Source organism: Purpureocillium takamizusanense, chromosome 7 (genome assembly GCF_022605165.1).
Source record: "Purpureocillium takamizusanense chromosome 7, complete sequence".
Lineage (NCBI taxonomy): Eukaryota > Fungi > Ascomycota > Sordariomycetes > Hypocreales > Ophiocordycipitaceae > Purpureocillium > Purpureocillium takamizusanense.
In genome coordinates this window covers 1,444,494-1,465,790 of record NC_063074.1, presented here as the reverse complement: position 1 = coordinate 1,465,790, position 21,297 = coordinate 1,444,494, and the positions used below count along the sequence as shown (strand labels likewise).

At 59.9% G+C, this 21,297-nt stretch overlaps 7 protein-coding genes across 7 annotated transcripts; 3 read left to right on the top strand and 4 right to left on the bottom strand.

Moving 5' to 3' along the window:
* The first annotated feature begins 1,829 nt into the window (after nucleotides 1–1,829).
* Nucleotides 1,830–3,987, top strand: JDV02_007750 (uncharacterized protein). The gene is made up of 5 exons (XM_047989276.1): nucleotides 1,830–2,232; nucleotides 2,398–2,430; nucleotides 2,496–2,657; nucleotides 2,759–3,060; nucleotides 3,122–3,987. Exons 1-5 carry the CDS (start codon nucleotides 2,166–2,168, stop codon nucleotides 3,599–3,601), a joined length of 1,044 nt encoding a protein of 347 aa, XP_047845275.1. The 5' UTR covers nucleotides 1,830–2,165; the 3' UTR covers nucleotides 3,602–3,987.
* Nucleotides 3,928–5,639, bottom strand: JDV02_007749 (uncharacterized protein). The gene has a single exon (XM_047989275.1). The coding sequence runs from the start codon at nucleotides 5,225–5,227 to the stop codon at nucleotides 4,115–4,117; it is 1,113 nt and encodes a 370-aa protein (XP_047845274.1). The 5' UTR covers nucleotides 5,228–5,639; the 3' UTR covers nucleotides 3,928–4,114.
* Nucleotides 5,640–6,041: 402 nt separating this feature from the next.
* Nucleotides 6,042–9,656, bottom strand: BMS1 (Glycoside hydrolase 2 (Mannanase, beta-galactosidase); the record flags this gene model as incomplete). The annotated part of the gene is made up of 3 exons (XM_047989274.1): nucleotides 9,530–9,656; nucleotides 9,392–9,462; nucleotides 6,042–9,341 (listed from the first exon to the last, which is right to left on the bottom strand). Exons 1-3 carry the CDS (start codon nucleotides 9,591–9,593, stop codon nucleotides 6,042–6,044), a joined length of 3,435 nt encoding a protein of 1,144 aa, XP_047845273.1. The 5' UTR covers nucleotides 9,594–9,656.
* A 249-nt stretch (nucleotides 9,657–9,905) lies between these two features.
* JDV02_007747 (uncharacterized protein) lies at nucleotides 9,906–13,452 on the bottom strand. The gene is made up of 3 exons (XM_047989273.1): nucleotides 12,214–13,452; nucleotides 11,979–12,146; nucleotides 9,906–11,906 (listed from the first exon to the last, which is right to left on the bottom strand). Exons 1-3 carry the CDS (start codon nucleotides 12,437–12,439, stop codon nucleotides 9,976–9,978), a joined length of 2,325 nt encoding a protein of 774 aa, XP_047845272.1. The 5' UTR covers nucleotides 12,440–13,452; the 3' UTR covers nucleotides 9,906–9,975.
* Nucleotides 13,453–14,753: 1,301 nt separating this feature from the next.
* Nucleotides 14,754–15,287, top strand: JDV02_007746 (uncharacterized protein; the record flags this gene model as incomplete). Its single annotated transcript, XM_047989272.1, has 1 exon — nucleotides 14,754–15,287. The coding sequence occupies exon 1, from the start codon at nucleotides 14,985–14,987 to the stop codon at nucleotides 15,285–15,287; it is 303 nt and encodes a 100-aa protein (XP_047845271.1). The 5' UTR covers nucleotides 14,754–14,984.
* A 3,333-nt stretch (nucleotides 15,288–18,620) lies between these two features.
* Nucleotides 18,621–19,414, top strand: JDV02_007745 (uncharacterized protein). The gene has a single exon (XM_047989271.1). The coding sequence runs from the start codon at nucleotides 18,716–18,718 to the stop codon at nucleotides 18,977–18,979; it is 264 nt and encodes an 87-aa protein (XP_047845270.1). The 5' UTR covers nucleotides 18,621–18,715; the 3' UTR covers nucleotides 18,980–19,414.
* ASK1 (DASH complex subunit ask1) lies at nucleotides 19,336–21,203 on the bottom strand. Its single transcript, XM_047989270.1, has 4 exons — nucleotides 20,991–21,203; nucleotides 20,820–20,926; nucleotides 19,736–20,750; nucleotides 19,336–19,657 (listed from the first exon to the last, which is right to left on the bottom strand). Exons 1-4 carry the CDS (start codon nucleotides 21,076–21,078, stop codon nucleotides 19,533–19,535), a joined length of 1,335 nt encoding a protein of 444 aa, XP_047845269.1. The 5' UTR covers nucleotides 21,079–21,203; the 3' UTR covers nucleotides 19,336–19,532.
* Nucleotides 21,204–21,297: the final 94 nt, after the last annotated feature.

The following is a 21,297-nucleotide window of genomic DNA, read 5'->3' as shown; positions in this document are numbered from 1 at the left end:
TATTATATTGATCTCTACGATCGACGGGGGAAAATATTCAAGTGCCTTCTTCTTGAGAGGACTGCCTCGAGAAAGGAGTTGTGTGTCTTACTCCGGGCGCCGACGAGGCACAGGGTGAGGGTGAGAGAGAGAACGAGGGGGGGCAGGCCGCTCGCTCATGTGCCGTTCAGTCGGTCGGCGGGCGTGGCGTAGCGTGATGTGGCGCTGGGCGGTAGGAACCTATCCTATCATACCCGACGTGCATTAGTACCTGTTGCACAAGGAAGAAGAGAGAGAAAAGGATCATATGACGCGGACGGGAATCACACTGCCTGCTTGCTGCGCGTGGGCATCACGGATCAAGGGCGTTTCCTCAGGCGCATCGCCGTCATTTGATGCTGCTGCTGGAGGCAAGAGGACTCGAAGGGGGGGGGGGGTTGGTTGGTGCCCCCGGTGAATTATTTAATTTGCAGAGAGTGCAAAGCAAGGCCATCCCGCTGGCCCCGACCTCACGGTAATGTGCCCCCGTCGGCGAAACTTGTTGGAAGAAGTGGCAGAAAAATCGACGTCGTCATTTTACGATGGGCGAGCCTGGTAGATCTACTACTAGGGCTGGGTACTAATAAGGTCAGTGAGGTAACTAGTTACCTCCTAATAACGATCCAAGCTTGCCAAGGTAAGGTGGCACTACGCGGTAGCCAAGGTCCATAAGTAGAGCCTATTCCCCTCTCGTCAACCAAGACGCCATCCATCGTGATGCGCGCCTCCCTCATCGGCGGCGGGGGCCACGCACAGCCGTTTTATTCAGGTGGGCGGCAGAGTCGGCCAACGTGCTTCGTACATACAGTATGAACTCCGCCTAGATTTTACCTTGTCAGTGGCCGTCGTTGGCGGTTGATCCTGCTGTGGCGCGACCCTATCAGCGCCAGCCGGACCAGACAAACCCCCCCTGCGTCATTCGACACTCTCCAGCCACACACGGAGCCCCTTCTAGTGCCAGCCCGAGATGTTGTACCTGGTATCCGTGGATGCACCTACCAGAGCTACAAAGTACATGTGCCCTGGAAGCTCCCCCGAGGCCGACTGATGAAGGGGCATTTGATCCTGTCGCTCTGTCTAGTCCAGTCGAGTTGTTGACCCTGCTGCTGCTGGACGGGACGGGACCCAGCTCATCAGGCCGCCGCCGCCAGCGGGTCCAAACGCCACTCGCGAAAGAATACCTTAGGTACCTTATTAATACTACGGGCCAGGTGCTTCCATGACCCTCGAGGTAGCGCTGATGAGGTCTGGTGCTCCACCGCGACTCCAGCGCAGGGCCTGGGCTGTCTCAGAGGCCTGCTGGACATGTACGGTGAGGGTAGGCACATGCTTCCGGGGGCAACAAGCCCACCTACCTAGTACTTGCTGCAAAGCATCCAACGCGCCCGTTTGAGCACTGCACCTGTGCACGGCAGCGCGGGAGAAAAAGAACTGCCTACTAAGGCGAAGCTGTGGGCAGGAAAATTGGAAGTGCCGGGCGAGCCACGCACCACCACTGCAGCAGCCAAGTTCCAGGCCCCTTCCCTTAGTGCTAGCAGTTACCTACAGTTACACCCCCGTCGATTCGATCCGATTCCTGCTGCTCCCGTAGTATCTGTCTGGTTGTCTCGCAGGCGCTCCGTCATCATTACCTCCGTGTCCTCCTCCTCCTCCCTCCTCCCTCCTCCATCCTCCTGCTTCCTGCTCTCTCCCTCTTGCTTCATCTTCATCCTGCATCTGCCATCTGCCGTCTCCTCCTCCATCGAGCTGCTGCATCCCCCCTCCCTATTCAGGTACGTGCGAGCGCGAGCACCCATTCATCCCTTCCCATCGTCCGGCCATGCCAGCTGTCTAGCTTAGCTACGTCAGCTAGCCAGCCAGCCAGCAGCTGTTCGTTCTCCTCGACAAGCTCCGGCTGCAGGCAGCTCCAACACACCCCCAATGCCCCCCCCCCGACCCGACGTGTCCGTCCCACAGCTCCGCTAACCAGCCGTTGCCCCCCCTACGTGCAGGCACAAAATATTCCAGCCCGCCGCCAGACCTAAAACCCCCTTCTCTCGTCCACCAACCGACCGGCGACACAGCCAGCTCCTATTCGCAAACCCCCCAAAAAATCCTGCAAACCCAACGCCCGCCCTCCTTGCACCGGAAAAGAATCAACCGTCGCAATGGCTGACACTGCTGACGCGCCTGCGGCCGTCAACGGCGGCTCTCTGCTCGACAACACCAAGACCAGTGAGGTACGCTGAGGACGAAGCCCCCCCCTTCCCCCCGCCCAGCTCGGGCCACGAAGCTGACAGAGAGCCAGTCAGAAGTTTTTTTTCTCTCTCTCTAGCCCTCTGACATGTGACGACGCGAACGCGTCCAGCGACCGCGATGACTGACCTCTCATCCCAACAGGCGCCGCCGCTGCCTTCGACTCCGTGACCAACGGTGCGTCCAGATGATCCCGGTGGCGTCTGCCTAGACCGAAACACTAACCCGACACGTTTGCGCAGGCCCCGTTGCACAGAACGTCAAGGACCACTCTGCAAAGGCCTCGGCCGAGCTCTCCAACCTGGCCGCTTCCCGCAAGACGCCTGACAACCCGGCTGCCACCGGCCAGCCTCTGACACACTACCACTCCTTTTTCTCGGAGCTTCTGTCGTGGAAGAACCCTCGTATGCGCTAGATCCCCCTCCCTGGGCCCGTTCCCGTGAGAGCACGCGACCACGTGCCACCTTGTTGCCCGAGTCCAGCGCTGACCCTGGTGTCTCTCAAGGTGCCTCTGCCATTGCCTACGCCTCCATCGTCTCCCTCATTTTCGCCGCCCGATACCTCGATGTCATCCGCTGGGCTTTCAAGCTGTCGTGGATGGCTCTCGCCGTCACCGTCAGCGCCGAGGCTGCCGGTAAGCTCGTCCTCAGCCACGGACTGGCCACGCAGATGCGTCCCCGCCGCTACTACACCGTTTCGCGAGCGACTCTCGACAGCATGATTGGCGACGTCCACGAGCTCGTCAACTTTTTCGTCATCGAGGCCCAGCGTATCCTCTTCGCTGAGAACCTCGGTGCTTCTGCTGCTGTGAGTTGCGACGATTCATGGCACTATGCCCGAGACCGAACATCAGGACTGACAGACCCAGGCTTGCGTCGCGGCCTTCATCTCCTACTACCTGGTTAAGCTTGTGCCGTACTGGGGCCTGGCTGTCATTGGCACCACCGTCGCCTTCTTTGTTCCCCTCATCTACACGACCAACCAGGAGCTCATCGACCACCACCTCAAGAACGCCTCGGATGCGATCGGCGCCCAGACGGCTCAGGTCCGCACTGTTGCTCAGAAGCAGGCCGACCACCTCGCCGCCGTGGGCAAGCAGTATGCGGGTGACTACACCGGCAAGGTCCAGGAGATGCTGCGTGGCCGTAGTGCCTCGCCCTCTGCCTCTGTCAAGCCCGCCCCCGTGCCCGTCGCCAAGCAGCCCGTCTTCCCCGTCCCGCCGACCGAGGAGCCCCAGAAGCAGAAGGTTGCAGAGCCCGAGCCGGTGCCCGCGCCCGTGTCGGAGCCGCTCGGCGAGGTTCCCGCGGACCCTGTTGCTGCTGAGCAGGAACCTCTGGTGGCGACTTAGGTGGCTCACCACAACAAGTTCCACGAGCACACGAAGTGAGGCAAAGGCATAGCTAGGCTAGGCGACGAACCTGTAACCGTCCTTTTACGAGGCATATGTTCTTTCCCCGACATTGGCATCGGTAGCGGGGTTGGCAAAGCCGGCGTTTGTGATGCGCCCCCGGCTGCTGCATTTCCTCGCGACCCTTTCGGCTTGCCCTGAGGTCAGTCGAGACGGACGAAAAACAACTTTGGAGAAGCGCTTGCGTTTGGGCACCCCGCGGCACGACGCGCGCGCGAGGTATCGAGTAACCGGTCAGGCTTGAGATTGTAGGACATGGTTTTCACGGTGGCCTGCTAGCGATCCCGACATGAGTTAAAACTTTATTAATGGACACGGTAATGAGTTAGTATCCTATATTCCTGTTGGGAGCATGTTTCTTGTGTGAGGTGTCTATTGCACTGCACTGCACTGCACTGCACTGCACTGCCTACAGTGACTGATGCAAAATGTTGCCACACGAGCCCTCACTACCTAACGTGCCAGGATGAGAAAGGCAAAGCCCAGGATGCCGCGGTAGTGCGCGAGGTAGTCGTGCTCGCGCTGGTCCAGCTGCCGGCGCAGCTCGTCGGCGCCAGGGGCCCCGGGGTGGTCGAGCAGCCAGCGCCTCTGGCCGGAGCGGTGGCGGGACTCGAAGTCGTCCCACTCGGCCTGGTCGGCGGTGCTGAGGTGCAGCACCGTCCAGCCCTCGTCGCGGCACGCGGCGACGAGGTCGGCGAGGGAGCCGGGGACCTCGTCGTCGCCGAAGAGGGCGCGCGTGGACGCGGGCGGGGGATGCTGCTGCCAGAACATTCCGCCAAAGAGGACTCTGGCGTGCCCGTTGCTGCTGCTGCTGCCGCCGCTGTGATGCTTTGACGGCGCAGAGGAGGAGGCGGAGGACGACGAGGAGGAATAGGGCTCGACGATGCGCCCGAGCTGTCGCAGCGCGGGGCGCGTCCCGCCGAGGGCGTGCGAGGAGCCGATGCAGATGGCGCGGGGGGCGGGCTGGGTCCACGACGAGGCTGGCTGCTCGACGAAGGAGACGGCGACGGTGCTGCTGCTGCTGACACCGCTGGCATCGTCTCCAGGAGGAGGTGGTGGTGGTGGTGAGGTGACGAGGCTCTGGGAGGCGGCGAGGGCGAGGCGGCCGCGGGCGAGGAGCGCGGCGTCGGTGTCTACGCCCGTAAAGGTCATGGTTACCGTTGCGGAGGAGGAGGAGGAGGAAGAGGAGGAAGAGGAGGTGGAAGAGGCTGCGGCGGCGGAGGAGGAGGCGGCGCGGAGGAGGAGCTCGCCCCAGCCGCAGCCGAGGTCCACGACGGAGATGGTGCTGTTGCTGTTGTTGCTGTTGCTGCTGTTGCTGCTGCTGCTGCTTGTGGCGCTGGCGCTGGTAGTGGCCATGGCGGCGGGCGAGAGGGCGAGGTGCGCGATGAGCGCGTCGGCGTGGGCGGACGAGAGGGGCGAGTTGAACGCGAGGTCTGCGTACTTGGCCTGCGAGAGGGTGAGGGAGGAGGTGGAGGAGGTGGTGCTGGTGCTGGTGGTTGCCATGGGAGTGGATGTGGGAGTGGTGGCGGAGGCGGATGCAGTAGACGGTTGCTCGTCGGCGGCCATGATGGTGATATGAATATGAGGTCAAAGGGTGGTCGTTATCGCCAGTGATGTCGTCAAGCTCGTCTTTCTTCTTTCGTGTTCAGTGGTGGTGGTGATGATGATGATGGTGATGGCGATGGCGATAGATGGTAGTCGATGATTGTCCGTGGTGGTGGCGGGTGGTGTTGAAGCTGCTTCTTGACTGATGGACTGACTGACTTCACCTTGTCTCACGACACAACTTGTAACTTTAGTACGTACAGCAACAACCAAGTTCTCCATGAACCAACAAGTGCTTTCCCGCGCTCTTTATACCCGATTGTCCCTCACAACTAGCAGTACACACGAAAACGAAAAAAATAAATAAAATAAACTCCCGCGGTTGAAAAGGGCAATCCGTCGCTCGCGCTGAGACCTTGAACGGGAAGGAGAGTTGTGTGTGGGATGGGATGGGATGAGTCACCCACTCACTCACTCAAGTAATAAGTCGACTCAGTCATCGCCATCGCCAAGATCAGCGTCCACACACACTATCACCGTACTACTATATGTTCCATTTCTTGAACCCCTGTCAGCGCCCATACAAGTCCTTGGCCACGTCCGAATTCGTCCGGCGCTTGCAAGGTTACCTACCCCCACTGCAAGAGAACGAAAGCTGCCAGCGTACGAAATACGGGGGGGGGGGGGTTAGTTAACTACAAACCGCGTGGGGACGAACATAGACAAACTGAGAAAGAGAGACAGAGAGAATGTGAGACAGAGAAACTTGATAGTCTCTTTCCAACGTCATCGTCTAGCATCCATGTACATGCTACAGTAGCAGACAGACTCGCCCCTACTTCCGCCTCTTGCCGCCGCCGCCACCGCCGCCTCCATCGTCGGCAGGCCCCCTCTTGCGCCCGTTCTTGCGCCAAAACTCCTTGCTCTCGCGCTTCTCCCGCGCCTCCTTCTTCTCCAGGTTGTCCGCCATCTTCTTCTTAAAGGCTGCGCGATTCTCGTCCTTCTTGGCCCGCCGCTTGGCCGCCGCGTCGTTGCGGACCGTCAGCAGCTGCTGCATCAGCGCCCGCGCCTTCTTCTCCTCCGACCCCGGCGCCAGCACCACCGCCCGCTTCTGCATGTACGTCTCGCGCTTCTGCTTCTTGGTCTGCACAATCTGCGACTTGAACGGCAGCTCCGCCGCCAGCGCCCGCGGCACCCGCAGCGGGTTGAAGTGCCGGTTCTCACGCTCAATCTTGCGGTACTGGCTGTTCTTGAGCTGCGGCGCCGCCACGCCCTCGTCCCGCCGCACCTCGCCCGTGAGTCGCATGGGCTGCCACCCCACCAGGTTGGACGCCGGGTTGTAGAAGCGGTGCGGCTTGATGGGGTACCACGCCCGCAGGAACACAATGTCGCTGAGCAGGATCTTGTCCTCGAAGGTCGCGCGGAAGTGGCCCTCGGGCTTGGAGAGCGCTCGCTTGATCTGGCCGCGCACCCCCGACACCGTCTTGATGGACGCGCCCTCAAACTTGGCAATCTCCAGCGACGAGTTGAACATGTCCTTGATAAAGGCCGTGTTCTTGAAGATCTTGTACGGCACACCCGTCAGCTTGAGCTTCTTGACAATCTCGGTCGACTCGTCCACGCTGAGCACTGTGCCCGTCGCCGCTATCCGGAAGCCCGGCGTCTCGGGAGAGAAGCTGTTGAAGCAGACAAAGCCAGTGTTGGGCGCAATCAGTGGCGCGTACACGGTGCCGAAGCAGTGCATGTGTTCGGGCGTGTACTTGAGCATGCGGTTGCGCGTCCGCGAGTCCGAGATGCTGTAGATGGGCAGCGTCTGGAACCGCCTCCACCCGAGAGAGAAGATGAGGGGGTCGTTGGTCTTGAGGATCTTCTTGTGCCATCGATGCCGCTTGATGCGTACCTGCACGAATCCCCATCGATCCTCGGTCGGAGTCAGGCCGCCCACGATGATGGGCAACCTGGCGTTGAACTTGGTGACGAATTCGGCCGGCACGTTCTCCAGGACGATTTTGGCGTATTTGCCGGCCCGGTATCCCTCGACGGCCGACCGTTGCCGCTCATCCAACGTCTCAAACTCCTCCTTGTTGATGTCGAGCTGCTTCTGGATCATGGCCTTTTGCGCGTCGTACCACTCGTCCTCGCCAAACTCTTGAATGTCGCCGCCTTCGCGACGGGCGTTGGCCTTGTCGTTGAGGAAGCCTTCCCGGTCTTCCTCTTCGAAACGCATCTTGAGCTCCTCCTTCCTCTTGGCGTTCTTTTCACGCTCAGCGGCGATGTCTTCCGCCGAGGGCTGCGCCGGAGCACCGGCATCGGCGGCCTCGAGATCCTCAAAGACACCATCGCCTTCGTCGCTCTCGTCGTCTCCACCGTCGTCGTCTTCGTCCTCGTCACCGTCTTCGTCGTCCCTGCCCACTGAAGCAGTCGTAAATCTTTTGCGCAGCTTGGCGATGGCGTCCCTTTCGGCCCACTTCGCGGCCAGGTCCTCGTAATCGTAGAGGGGTATTGACCTGTCCTCAACCATGTCCTCCTTCTCTTGTGCCGTCTTCTTGAAGAAAGCCTCGTCGTCCGAGTCCTCTTCAATGTTCTCCTCTTCCGACTCGCCGTAATCGCCGCGCCATCGCTTGAGCGCGTCTTCTGCACTCAAAGACGTGTCGTACATGAGCCTCGCCAGGTCGCCAGTGTGATATGACCGCCGCCTGTTGTTAAGTATCCTTGCCCTCTCGGTCAGGTCGTCTTTCCACCTCAGAGCAGCGGCCTCCTCGTCCGAGTCGTACTCCTCGTCGTCCTCTGCCTCATCGATTCCATCAATCGACCCCAAATCAGAGTCGCTGTCCGCAAACGCAATGTCCTCTTCGCCATCCCCCTTGTCGGCATCTTTGCGGAACAGCTTGCCGACCTTGGCTTCGCTGAACTCGTCGTCATCGACGTCCGAGCCCTCGTCGCCGCTGCCGCTGACAAAGCCCTCGTCATCCTCGGCGTCCACATCGTCTTCTTCTTCTTCCCGGTCCGCAAATCGAGCTCTTCTTTGGGATTTTCTGCCCGTGTCCTCCTCCTCGGCGATAGTCTTCAGCTTCTCACCGCCAGAGAACAGCTGCACGCCTTCGTCTGTCTGTCCCAAGAGCCTCCGCTCGGCTTGAAGCCCCACAATCATCTCTTCGCCTTCACCACGCTCCTCCTCATCATCGGCATCCTTGTCGAAGTTGAAGCCCTTTTCTCTAGTGATCCAGATGGCGTCACCGTCGATCTTCAGGCCGCTTCGATCCGACATGGGGGCGTGGAGCTTCTTTTCCTTCTCGTCCAGCCTCCTGCGTCCAGTCTTGCCGGTTATTTTGGCGAGCGCTTGCTCCATGGATGGAGTGGGGCATGGATCCGGAAGTACCTCCATGTTCGCGACGGTAAAGTCACCCAGTCCAGCGACGTGGACGCGCTGGCCTTGCGCCGCAAAGTTGGTGCCGCGCAAGTACCCGGACAGGACAATTGACCGGTCGCATTTCGGGTCCTTTTCGATGTTGGAAGGGTGGGTGATGTCGCGGAAGCTGTCGACGATGGTGTAGGGGTGAGAGTTGCGCCAGATGAGGGGGCGCGGGTTCTTCATGACGGAGAGGAAGCGCGAGAGGTTATGGATCTCGCGATCGGGGTATCGGCCGTTCATGACGCCAGAGAGGTAAAACAGATGCGCGCCCTGATACAGCTCTGTCCAAAGCCGGCGCTTTAGCCGCTTCTTTGCGTCCTTGAGCGCCTGCGGCTTGCGGAACAGGTCGAGGTGCGTCAGGATGCCAAAGACGTTGCCCGGCATGCCCGTCGAGGCCAGGACGTTGAGGAACTCCATCGTCTCCATCTCGAAACCGTAGTTGCCGTCAATCATGAGGAGGACGATGTCGGCGACCTTGGCGATGTCGACCATGGCCTCGAGCTCGTTGGGGCATTCGATAAAGGTCAGGCGCTGCTTCTTGGACGTGACGACGGTGATGGGACCCTGGGGGTCCGAGATGGTCTCCTTGGCATATCGGCGGATCAGGGACTTGAGGAGAGTCGTCTTGCCGACGCCGGGGGGCCCGACGATGGCGACGAGTCGGGGAGGTGCCTCATCGGGGAGACGGTCGACCTGGGGGACGTGGAAGCGCCGTTCTTTGATCTGCGGGGGTCAGCATGTACTCCAGGGAAACACAGCAAGATACTGCGTACATCTTGCGAGCGCGCAGCAGTCTTGGCTAGCTTGCCCGGCTTGGAAAAGGCAAAGGCCTTTGGGTTGCGTTCTGCGATGGTGGAGGTCAGCATGCCGCATCTCTCTGCTCTGTGCGCCGGAGCCTGCTCGCAACATACCCCCTGTGTGCTTCTGCGGCTTCTCTTTAGACTTGCGATGCGGCTTGTGGACTTGCTGCTCCATGATTGCGGTGCCGACAGCAAGGACGCAAGGCTCCTCGATCGCTGGGGATGCGGCGTCGTTTTGTCTCTGTTCGAGGCTGCCCGCTGGCTGGTAGGGAAATTTTCTTAGACGGGGGACTGGCGATGCTTATCGATAAGATTTTCAGTGGAGATGGCGCGCATCGCATCAGCGAGGAAGGCTTGGAAGGCACGCGAGCAGGGGTCCAGCGGCTCCTGCCCCACCCCCCCTCATCTGCAGCTTCTTTGCTTGCGATTCCTCAATCACAGTTCCTCATCTACGTTCATCACAAAGCGCATTACAGTTGTATTCTTAGTCACTTAAACTCTCATTGCTTGTGATCTTGGATTCATCTGCACTACATATACCCAATTCCGCATCCTGCCTACAGACAGTGGTCCGGCTTCTCTTCCGGGTTTCCCCACCACGTTGGGAACGGGTGTGACGTCCCGCTCGCGCCGTAGACGGCAAAGGACAGGATGAAAATGACAATTTGCGCGCCTCCGTCCAGCGCCGCGCCGATGAGGTAGTTGTACTTGTTGTAGATGTTGGGCATCCGCCGACGGAGCCAGACCTGCGAGAAGACGCCGACAGCTATCGACGACCAGATCCACGACGTGTTGCCAAAGTAGGCCTGCCCTGCGCACGAGGCGATGATGGCCGTGTTCAGCGGCACCTTGCGTACGCTCGGGAACACCTTGAGCACGCCCCAGTGAATGACGGGCAGGGCGGCGCCGATGACCAGGCCCAGGGGCACCAGCAAGTAGCGCCCCCGCGTCCCGTACATCTCCTTGGCCAGGGACCACGTGATGGCCTGCGAGTTGAGGCTCTGCATCGTCGAGCCACTCCAGACGTTGTTGCCCTCAGGGTCGAGCAGGATGTCGCGCTGGTTGGTGACAATGGTGGTCATGACGGCGTAGTTGAGGCCGGCGCCCAAGAGACTCGCATAGATTTGCGTCGCAAACATGACGCGGTGAGGCACCTTGGTGTACTGGCCGACCTTGAGCCAGTTGGACAGGTTGACGGCCAGGAGGATGACCTGGTGCGACCAGCTGGCAAAGTACAGGTTGGCAAGAGGCCGGCCGGGGTGGACGGCGCCAGCAACCATCTTGGACAGCTGGTTCGTGGCGACGCCCGTCCCGTACAATCCGTACAGAATGCACGAGAATGGGGCGATGGCGCCGCCGAGCAGGAGCGAGATGATGTAGCCCCAGACGGGGAGGGTCGTCTCGCCCCTGATATTGACGACGAGACCGGCAATGAAACACAGGACGAAGAGGGCCAGGTACCACCACTGGGGCACCTCCTTGTACCGGAGCATGGCCTGGTAGTGAGGGTCGGGCTGCGTCCTGTTGCGGGCCTGCTTCAAAGCGAGAATCATGTCCTTTCCGAAGAAGATGATGACGTGCGTGACGAGTGCGCCGATGGCAACGTTCATGGTGAAGTAGCCCCAGACCGTGCTCGACGTCAACCACGGCAGACCCACCTTGTCGAGCTTGGCTTGGTCGATGGTCCCCTCGTCGTTTACGATGGACGTAGTGGCGAGCCTCGTTCCGTTGGCGTGAAAGAGGGACGTCGACATGAAGGGGAACGTCTTGGCGCTCCAGGCGTTGTTGTAAAACAGACCCAGCATGGCGGCGTACCAGATCACGTACCCGATCCAGGCGTTGAGCTGCTGCTTCAGGGGCAGCGCCAGGTACGTGCTCTGGATGTATTGCCAGTCGAGCGAGAAGTTGAGCAGGCCCATGCCCTCGTTGGACGATGCGCCGCCAAAGACTGTCGAGAAGATCTTGCGCGTGCTGGTGGGGGCGTTCATGGACGCGAGGCAGAAAATGGATATGCCGCCGAACCACGTCACGATGTACGCGGGGAAGATTTCCCAGACGGCGGCGATGCTCAGGGCCCAGCCGAACTTGATCAGGCGGTCGCGGTTGGCGCGGCGGTCGAAGTGGAGGTTCTGGAAAAGCACCACCTGCGGCAGCGTCGTCCAGTAGACCATCTCGGCGGGGTACACGATCAGTGGCCGGAGGAGCCCTGCCAGGACGAAGCCACAGAGCGAGATGGAGAAGGTGGCCAGGATGGCGGTAGAGGCGGTGACGGCGCGGTCGTAAAAGAGACGCTCGACGGCGTAGATTTCCACTCCGGAGAGGCCGTTGTTACCGGAAGAGGCGATGAGAGACGCAACGACGTGCTCCTTGATCTGGAAAGGTTGTCCAAAGTTGAAGAAGCGTAGGGTGCTGCGCAGCCACCCGGGCTTGAGGCGGTCTGGGTTAGGCGTAAAGAGAGCCCATGCCTCGCCAAAGACGAAGATCAAGACTGCAGCGCGTCGAATGTGAGCAAGAACGACCAGCCGCGAGGGGAGATCAGATACAGGGTGAAAGCACATACGCTGCAAGAAGACGGCAGAGACCTGCATCTGGACCGGCTTAAACACGTAGAGCATCGTAATGACACTAGACAGGGCAGTGAAGACGGTGCCCAGAAAGATGGACCGGAAGGTCAAGGAGGGATCCTGGTCGTCCCTGTCGGAGATGAGGAATTTGGAGACGTCGAGTCCTGATGAAGCGCATCGGATCAGCAAAAGAGACGGGAGGCACCATGGACGAGGCGCATATGCGCTTACCATTGCGAATGACTGGGTGACCCTTGACATAGACCACACCGTCGTCCTCTTGCTTCGTGTCCTGAGGGCCTTCTGAGACGTGGACGTCCGTCCTGTTCAGGCTTGCTGCCTTCTCATCGTTGGCCTCAAAAGGAGGCCACTCAGGCTTGTTGTCGGCATCGCGCGCGCGGGGGGTATCAGACTGCACTTGGATGGCCGTCGACGAGCCTTTGGTCAAGTCGGCCATTGTTGTCGACTATACTGGGTCGGACCAGGAACCGACAACCGAGGATTTGCAGATCCAAAGCGAGGCAAGAATCGAATCGGTGCTCCCCCCGCAGGAACGTGCGATCGGCTGGTTTTTGGCAGGCGAAATGGGCGTCGCACGAGGGCAAAGCACGGCTGTGTGAGACACCAGGGAGGGAGGCCCGACCGCGGCAACTTATATCATGGCGCTGAGCGTTTCCCGTCGCCGCACCACGGCCTCCGTTTACGAGTATTCTCGCAGAGGAAAAAATGTCCTATCCGTGGAATCACTTTGGGTGCTGCAGCACTAACGCGACGGACTGCGGGGAGGCAAATCGAGCTGCCTCTTAGTTGATGGTGTGATTTGCAACTGGCATGGCGATTGCAACCCGACGAGTCGTTTGTCGGTGCAACGCTCCGCATCTTGGGCAACGAGACCGGGTTCCACGATAGGGCTAGGTTGTGCACCTCCAAAAGTACCTACCCGTTTGGGGGGGCGACATGGCGGGCGGCGGCGCGTGTTGCGAGGGGGGAGGGGGGGCACCTAGACTTGTTATTACTTCCTAGGGCAACTCGCTCAGAGTGAAGCTTCAAGACCCGCGCAGGACCGTTGCCACGGGGCAGTATATGGCAGCTCTCGATCCAAATCGCCTTGGCAGCCGTTGGACTGGGACCAGACTGAGCTGCCCGCATCCTGCAGCTTCGGCCGAGTCTTGGAGTGTTGTTGCACGGACGGCTCTTGAGTCTCGATGACGGTGCGGGGCCTGATCAGACGACTTCTAGCCAGTTCAACCCGGTGCGCGTCGATTGGTCCTGTGTTTGGAGGCGGACGAGGGAAAAAGTGCAAGCAGCGACGGCGCAATAAAGGGGGCGGGCGCGGGTAGAGTGGGTTTCTGTTCGCTCGAGGGTGAGCACTTGGTCGATGTCGTGCTCAGGTGCGGAGACTGACAGCCGGGGTTCGATGGGGGGGCCACTGTCAATCCGTCGACCCATCAGACGCGGCGCCGACGGGACGTCGTCGAATACCGTATCATGTTTCTGCCCGAATGGATCGCTCACTTTGGCAATGCGGAAGAACGAGAGGAGATGAAAAGGAGGCGTGGAAATGGACCGTTGACATGTCGTTGGCGGCATCGACGTCGTCGTTGTGGTCGGTCGTCGTGGCGGCACTTGGCAAACGGGAAGGCGCAGCTGGCGTTCTTGGCTCAGGGTCGGGAATTGGCAAGCACTGGCCTTGGCCGATTATTAAGGCCGCCGGATAATCAGGAGCAGGTGTAAGTCAGGCCGCTAGCCAGTTGGCCGACAGCACCTGCGCAAGCCACGCTGACGAAAAAAATATCCGACTGCCATTACTCCGTACATGGATTGTCCTGAGGATGAGGTCTGAAACCATATGTCCCGCTTATGTGAGTTGCCCCGGCCGTTGCCCGGTGTCCCATCAGTCATCGTCGGCGGCGTTCGTACAGGGGGGAAGTTGAGGTGTTTGCTACAACGTTGCTGAATCCTTTCTCTATGTAACGAATGAATGTCTTCCGTAGACACGGGGTTGGTAAAGAAGACAGTGTTATGGCGGGAGGTGAGAGGATGCGGTCCTTGACTTACACGACAGCCCTCACGCACCACCTCCTTGTGTGGATGCTCAACAGCCACCAAGCACCTCACACCCAGCTTCCAAGGACCTGAAACATCACGTATACTTAAAGAACTAATTTTGTATTATTTGTTATTCCATGGCCCAAGGAACTCGTTGCAGCTCATACATTAAGCTGGTCAGCGCTCGTAGGTTCTCCTCGTTCCAAAAGCGCGGATTACCCTATACCACATGAGGTCCTTGATGTTACATGCAACCACCACATCAGCTTGAGATCTTGCATATCCGATCTTACATTTATGATTTGACAAATAGATTAGGGCAAGCTACATTTCGTGAGAGGCGCATGTTGGATTACACGAATGAAGGACTGGTTCAACCGAGGAAGTGCCCTCCCACTCGAGTATGTGACAGCTTCAATGTCCGCCAATACATACTTCACAACTCCGTCACAAAACACAAAGCCGGCTGTGATGAAAGTAGTTCTTCGCGCAGCTCACGTGTGGCAAAACGCGCCGCGTGACGGCCCAGGGTCTCGCGCTGGCCGTTTACTACCCACAGCCGCGCGCTCTTATTCCCACCATGCCCGGCCGCTGCCGAGTCGAGCTTCCTTGTTGGGCAGGCGCCGCTGCCGGGACACGACGACACATGCACACAATATGTGGGAGTCACACGCGGCGGGCGAACCCTGAATCAACCAGACTTGCAGATCTTGGCGCAATTGCCACGACAAAATGCCGACGAGCATACTACGCCCGCCGTGTGCGACAAGAGAGAGAGAGAGAGAGCGCCGCTCTGCTGCACGATAGTGATGGTCGCAAACAAAGACAAAAGCCCGAGGACAAAGTGCTTGCTGTGACAACAAAATAGCCTGAGACGGGACTGCCGGACTACCTGTTGTCCCACGGTCTGCCCGTAGCCCGGATGCTCTCACTCGACGGGGACAGGGACCTCAATGGACAGTGGCCCCCGTGGCGTGACCCAAACACTTGCACCGTTGCACGGAAGCCAGCTCTGCAACCGAGCTCACCATCGGTGGAACGATGTCGTGCTGCATCCCCCTCACCTCGAGTTCTGTTACGTGCCCGGCTCGTCGACCAGCAGCAAGCGGATAACCAAGGCATTATTCTTCAAGGTCATCATCCAACAAGTGGTCCCAGAATTGGGATGCAAGCAGCTTGTACGTAAGAATAGGTCGCGAGGTAGAGGGAAAAAAAATAAAAAAATCGCAATCCATCACATGGCCCGGCGGCAATAACGCTCACGCCCTGCAGCTCGCCCTTTTTACGCTCGATGCTCCCTCCTCATCGGCCCGTGACAACCGCCATGGCGGCTAGTACCACGAAACGGGACGGGCACGGGATCGAAGCTATTGGATGTTTGCGATCGAGACGCCAGAAGCTCCAGCGGAGCCTCACGCCCCCCCTCCCATCCCCTTCCAGCTGCGTTGATGAGTGGCCAGTGGCCCTTGAGGAGAACCATGAAAAGACTAAAGTATGTATCAAGGAGAAACGGGCTGCGTGCACTGGGCCCAACAACGGACGGCGCGCTGTGGGTTCTATCCCACGGGGGGGGGGGGGTTCAGACTACGGGGTGCCAGACGTCGGCGGGCCCTGAGACTGGGTCCTGCCCGGCGTTGTACGTAAAAAAAGACGGATAGCCCGTCCGTTGCAGGCAGCAAAGGCGAGAAAGCTTGTTTTTTCCAGTGTTTTTTTTTTGGTGTCTCGTTTTGCTTCACGGGCTCCATCGATCGTGCATACACGGGTGGGTCTGGCCTGTGATGATGTGGGTGATAGTACTGCCCAGCAGAGCAGCAGCCGTTTGTGGTTCGACTGCTAGCTGCCAGCGGCCCTGGGGGGGTACAGTATAGGTGAGAGTTCGTTCCTCTTGCGGTTCGCGTCGTCCACGAGGCGGGCGAGCTTACGATTCTTCCATTGCTATCCACAGGTGCTACAGAAATTGTTCATGCGGCCGCTGGCGGTATGGCAAAGTTTTTCTCGTCGTTTTTTTCTTGGTTCTCAGTCCTCTGCAGTGTCATCCACCCGTCCTCCACGCCACCACGGGAGCCGTACCCGCGTGGGTGGATGGGAATTTCATGGTGGCGCACGGGCGACGGGTACAGTATTAGCAACAAAACAGCGGGCTGTCTGCGGTTCCAATGGCGCCGTTCCCATCCAGCTCCCAGTGGAGCCCCGCTGGTTCGGGGTGGCGCAGCCCCGTCCGAGCCCCGGCCGGCCGACGGGGGCGGAGGGGGGGCCAGCGGTCGGCCTTGGACGGCGCCGTCTGGGCTCCGCCTTGCGCGCCCCCCCCCGATGCGAATCCAGGTGGGCTGGGCTGGACTGCAACACGAACGCCAACAAAAAGTCTGTCGTGTCATGCCATCGTGTCCGTCATGTAAGGGCAGAAAACTGGTGTGCGAATCGGGATCGAATGAGGGCCCCCGGGGGCTGGTCTGCTGATCGGTGTTACCCGCCACGGCGCCTGCATCGTTGCAATTACGCTGTAACACACGTCTCGTAACAGGCTCTTTCTGTTGTACCAAGGTAGCAGGCCCCCCCCGCCCCCCCCCCCCTCCGTAGGCGACGACAAGTTGAGAGGGCTTCTCGCGGTTGGCTTCGGATGTGGCTGCTCGACGGCGACTTACACCAGCAGCGGCAGCAGAAACAAACGGCTCGTCCTGCTGCTGCTGCGCCCCACCGCCGCGCCCCAGCCAGGACTTGCTGCAACCTACCTATGCACGGGTCAATCTTCAGCGAATTTCAGGCGGGAACAGCCCGGCTTTCACTGCATGTCTCGGAGCGCGTTGCAGCAGTGCAGTGGAGCCCGTTGACTAACAGCCAGCCCGGGTCCAATCCTCAAAACGGGGGGCCAAAGGAAACAGCGCCAGCCGTTGGACAGCCCTGCCTACCAAGGTGCCCGCTTGCCGGAAAATTTTCCAGCGGCCCAGGCCTGGCGCCAGTGGCCTAATGGAGCCGTCAGCCACACCAGAACCACAGGCCGTTGCAAGCTGGAGGGAGGGGCGGCGGGCGGGCGGCTCGACACGTGGGAGAAGACTTTTTTCTTCGCGTCTGGCCGTGTGAATGAATGCTGCGGCAACGACCAATCCCTCCGGCACGCCTCCCTTCCAAGGCTGCCTGCATGTACAACGTCCGCAAATAAGTCACTACTAACGTACGAAGTACTGCCGCCGCCGCCGGTGAGGCGACGACAGCCGCTGCTTGCCCGGCTACCGCCGCCGCGGCCGGCGTGCCCCTTGCAGTGGCGGGCGATGGGAAAGCCAGGTAGGGGTGTGAGAATTGAATTTTTTAGAAGCAATTGGGGGACGTTGTTGGCTACAATCGCAGGGTTTTTCCTGTGATGGATTGATGTGGCGTGGCACCGATGCGATCCCGCTGCGATGCCATCCTGGGATGGATGGGCGATTGATTAATTGATTGATTGATGATGTGAGCGCGGCGCCCTACGATGGCGACAGCGACAACGACAATGGCGATGGATGGCGAGACGAGGACAGTGATGACCCGAGAGGGGGCTTTTTGGGGTCTCGCTGGCGTGTGATGCGATGTCGTCACGACGGGAGCAACGATGATGATGATGCTGCTGATGATGCTGCTGCTGCTTACACGCACGCGCGGTCGCTGATGAATCACAACCTTAGTACCTACCTATGCAAGCCACACGGCAGCCCTGTGACTCGCAGCGGCGTGGCAGTTCGCACGAGGGCTGTTCTGCCGTGTGCGCCGCGCCCTGTCGATCTTTACAGGGCTGTTGTGGCTGTGGCTGGCAGGTGTGTGTTTCCATTGGCGGCAGCTGGAGAGAGAACCTTGGAAAGGAAAAAGCTTGGTCATACCACCACCACGGGGGGGAGGAGGAGGAGGGGGTGACGTTGTGCCTTGCGTGGACCCGCCGGCCAGATTCGTCACACCCCCTTTCGCGGCCCGTGTCCCGCTGGCTGCTAGTTTTTTTCCCTTCTCTTTCACTTGTCTTCACAGGGACCTAGTAGCTTGCCTTTGTAGCTTAGTAGTACCTAACTTACCAAGTGGCCCCCGTGGCAGCGAGTGGATTTGCTTCGGGTGCGTTAACCGTGACACGGCCCCCCTTCCGCCCCGTGAGTCAACCCACCGCCGCAGCCAACCCGGCTTTGTCAGTCGCACTACACCCAGATGCCAGTCAGTCATCCATCCATCCAGTCCGCCCGTCCACTCACTCTGGTACGTAACGAGGGGCGTGCGCGTAGGACGTGCGCGTCGAGGTGGGCTGCTGCTGGCGCGTCCGTGATGTGTGTGGGTGGAGGTTCGTTCGGCAACCGACGCCAGGCGACGGCATTCGTTCACTCACTCACACGCTTACACGCACGCACGCACGCACGACGATGCTGCTGCTGCTAAGGTGAAAGTTTTCCTCTCAACCGTCCAAGAAACTAGTATACGTAGTTACGTAGTTACGTACCGTGCCGTACCGTGAGCTTCACGATGCTGCCCTCCTCGGGTATAAGAGCTCGCGGGCCCCCCGCCCTCCAAGGACCTGAATCGCCTTCTATCCCATCATCATCATCACCATCAATAACAACCCACAAGCAAATAAGCCTTCACTCTACTACAAGCCACCCCCCAAAAGCTTCTCTCACCCGCAACCGCAACCATACCCAACACCAACACCACCACCACCACCACCACCACAGCCAAAATGTCCAACTCCTCCGCCGCCGAGACCATCAACGCCTACGGGCCCATCTCCTCCCCCCACATCGTCTTCTCCGACATCTTCAGCAGCTCGCGCCGCAGCTCCATGGCCTCCCACGCCACCGACTCGCGCAAGAACAGCGTCTCCGAGCAGCCCAGCAGCAGCAGCAGCAAGCACAACAAGAGCAGCAAGAGCAGCAAGAGCAGCAGCAAGAAGACCCCCAAGGTTCCCACGCTCTTCATGCCCTCCATCCGCTGGGTCAACTAAAGAAGGCGAGATCGGGTACGACACAAAGAACAAACACCCTTAATGACTATACACTTTAATGAGCGCGGGTGAGGCTCGGGGCGGCCAGTCAGCAATGGCTCGTCGGCCTCCTCGTGCCCTCCCCGCCTGGAATTCGATGGCGAACGGCATTGCGACAGGCGGAGGGGACGCTCTCACCGGCCCCTCTCTCCTTTTTCCTTTTCCTTATTATAACGACTTGACGGACCATGGGGGGCTCTGATACAAACATCAACCCCGAGACTTAAAAAAGTGCTATTTGGATTTCATTTTGCAGAAAGAAACGACCCATGTCACCCCTGGGCGACGTTGATAGAGAAGCGCCTTGGATATATATATCTCATTGTTTTATTTCTTTCGATTGCTTCTAGAACTTAGATCCCTATACCAGGCAAGAGGCCTTAAGAGACACTTGACAAAATTTCTCGTCATCCATGCAGGATCTCTCATGCTCATTGCGCAAAAGTGATTGTCTACATCTACCTCATCATCAGCATTGGCACCCCCCCAGATCCATCCCGTCAAGGCGCCCTGCTCAGAAGCTGTCGTTGAGAATGTCCTCGTTCATCTTGACCATTGTCGGGCTGTACTCGGACGACTCCGGGTCCGCCCCCGCGTCAATGAGAATGTCGTCGACGATCCTCCTGCTCGCCTCCCGGGCTGTCATTCGCGATACTTTGTCAGCGTAATCATTCCCCAAACGGAGATGTGCACACACGGAGAGCGGGAATGGCTCACCTGGCGTCTGCAGCAGCTTCGACGGCGGCAGCGCAAACTGAATAGTCTTGGGCGGGCTCATCCCCGCGTAGAGATCACCGTCCTCGTCGTCGCCGTCGCTCTCCCAGTCAATCTCGTACTTTGGCTTGCGCCCGCCGCCGCCGCCCTCTGTATCGCCCGCCAACGCGTCCCGCGTCTTCCTCGCCGTCCCCGGCGTCTGCACGCTGACGCCGGGCGTCCTCGGCCCGCGCTGTGACGTTGCCGTCGCGGCCGCCAGCCGCTGCCGCGCGTTGCTCTTGAAAGGGGACATGAAGGCCTCGCTTCGCAGCGTCGGGACCGCCATCTCGGGCGACGACATGGGCGAGTCGTCGCGCCACGAGGGCCCCGCCGCCGCTTTCCCCTTGCCGCCGGCATCGCCCGTAGCCTTTTTCAGCGGCGAGATGCGGTACGCGGGCTTGTGCGGCGTCGCCTGCAAGCGGTAGTTCTTGTCGAGCACGCGGTGGAGGAGCGGATCTTTCTGCCTCTGCGTCGACTGCTCCAGCGTCCTGTCATCGCGGGCGCCCAGCCCCCCTGGCGTCATGGACATGTCCGGCAGACGCGCCGTACGCTGGGCGAACAGCACCGTCGAGTCCTCCCCGACGTCGTCGTCATCGTCGTCGTCGTCTTCCAGCACCGTCGTCGCGCCGGCGTCCTCCTCGTTGGCCATCTCCCGCTTCAAGGCCTCGTACGGCGACTCGAGCGGCGACAGCTGCGCGCGGATCGTCTTGGTCGCCGGTGGACGAGGCGTGCTCCCCGTAAGTTCCGCGTCGTCCAACAGGGACTCATCGCCGTGCAGCGTCGACTGCTCCGCGGGTGTCGTCGTGCGCGTCGCGTTGTCGTCATCATCATCATCCTGGGGCTGTGCCGTGTAGACTGACGACGTGTCGTCTCTCATCGCCGTGCTGTCCCCGGCCGCCGAGGACCCATCGTCGTTGGCGAGCTCCTCGTAGCCAGAGAGCGACACGTTGGCGGATGCCTCGAAGAATTGCTTCCAAAACTATCCCCAGGCGCGCGTCAGCAAGCTGCCCTTCCTACGTTCGTCGGAGCGGATTCGGTCATGTCATGCCTTGGACGCGTCCCAGACGGCGCGCGAGTGCTCGCCATATTGCTCCACCAGCGGCAGTATGCTCGTCGTCACGATTCGGTGGGCTTTGCTAAAGTTGTGGTCGATTTCTGCAGGAAAACTCTGGTCAGCCGACTCGGTGCGCTCGCCGACGGATACGCTGCTGCGACGTGCCTTGCAGCGTCAGCGTGATGGACTGCTCCAGCTTCTCGAGCTCTTCCGTCAGCGACAGGTTGCGCGCCGCGACGCTCGGCCGGGCCATTGTGCGGGGCCTCTCGAGGCAGTTTGGTTTGGTCTGGCGGCTCGGTTATTGTTGTCGAAACACGCGTCTGATGTTGGGTCGCTCTGTGGTTGTCGGTGAGATGAAGTCAAACAAACCGCGTGGAGAGACGCGCATGGAGGGGTAACTTAAGTGTGTACTTTGTTCGACGTGCAGCAGATTTGGCGGGGCAGCAGGTCGCGCCTCAACCGCCGCCAGTGT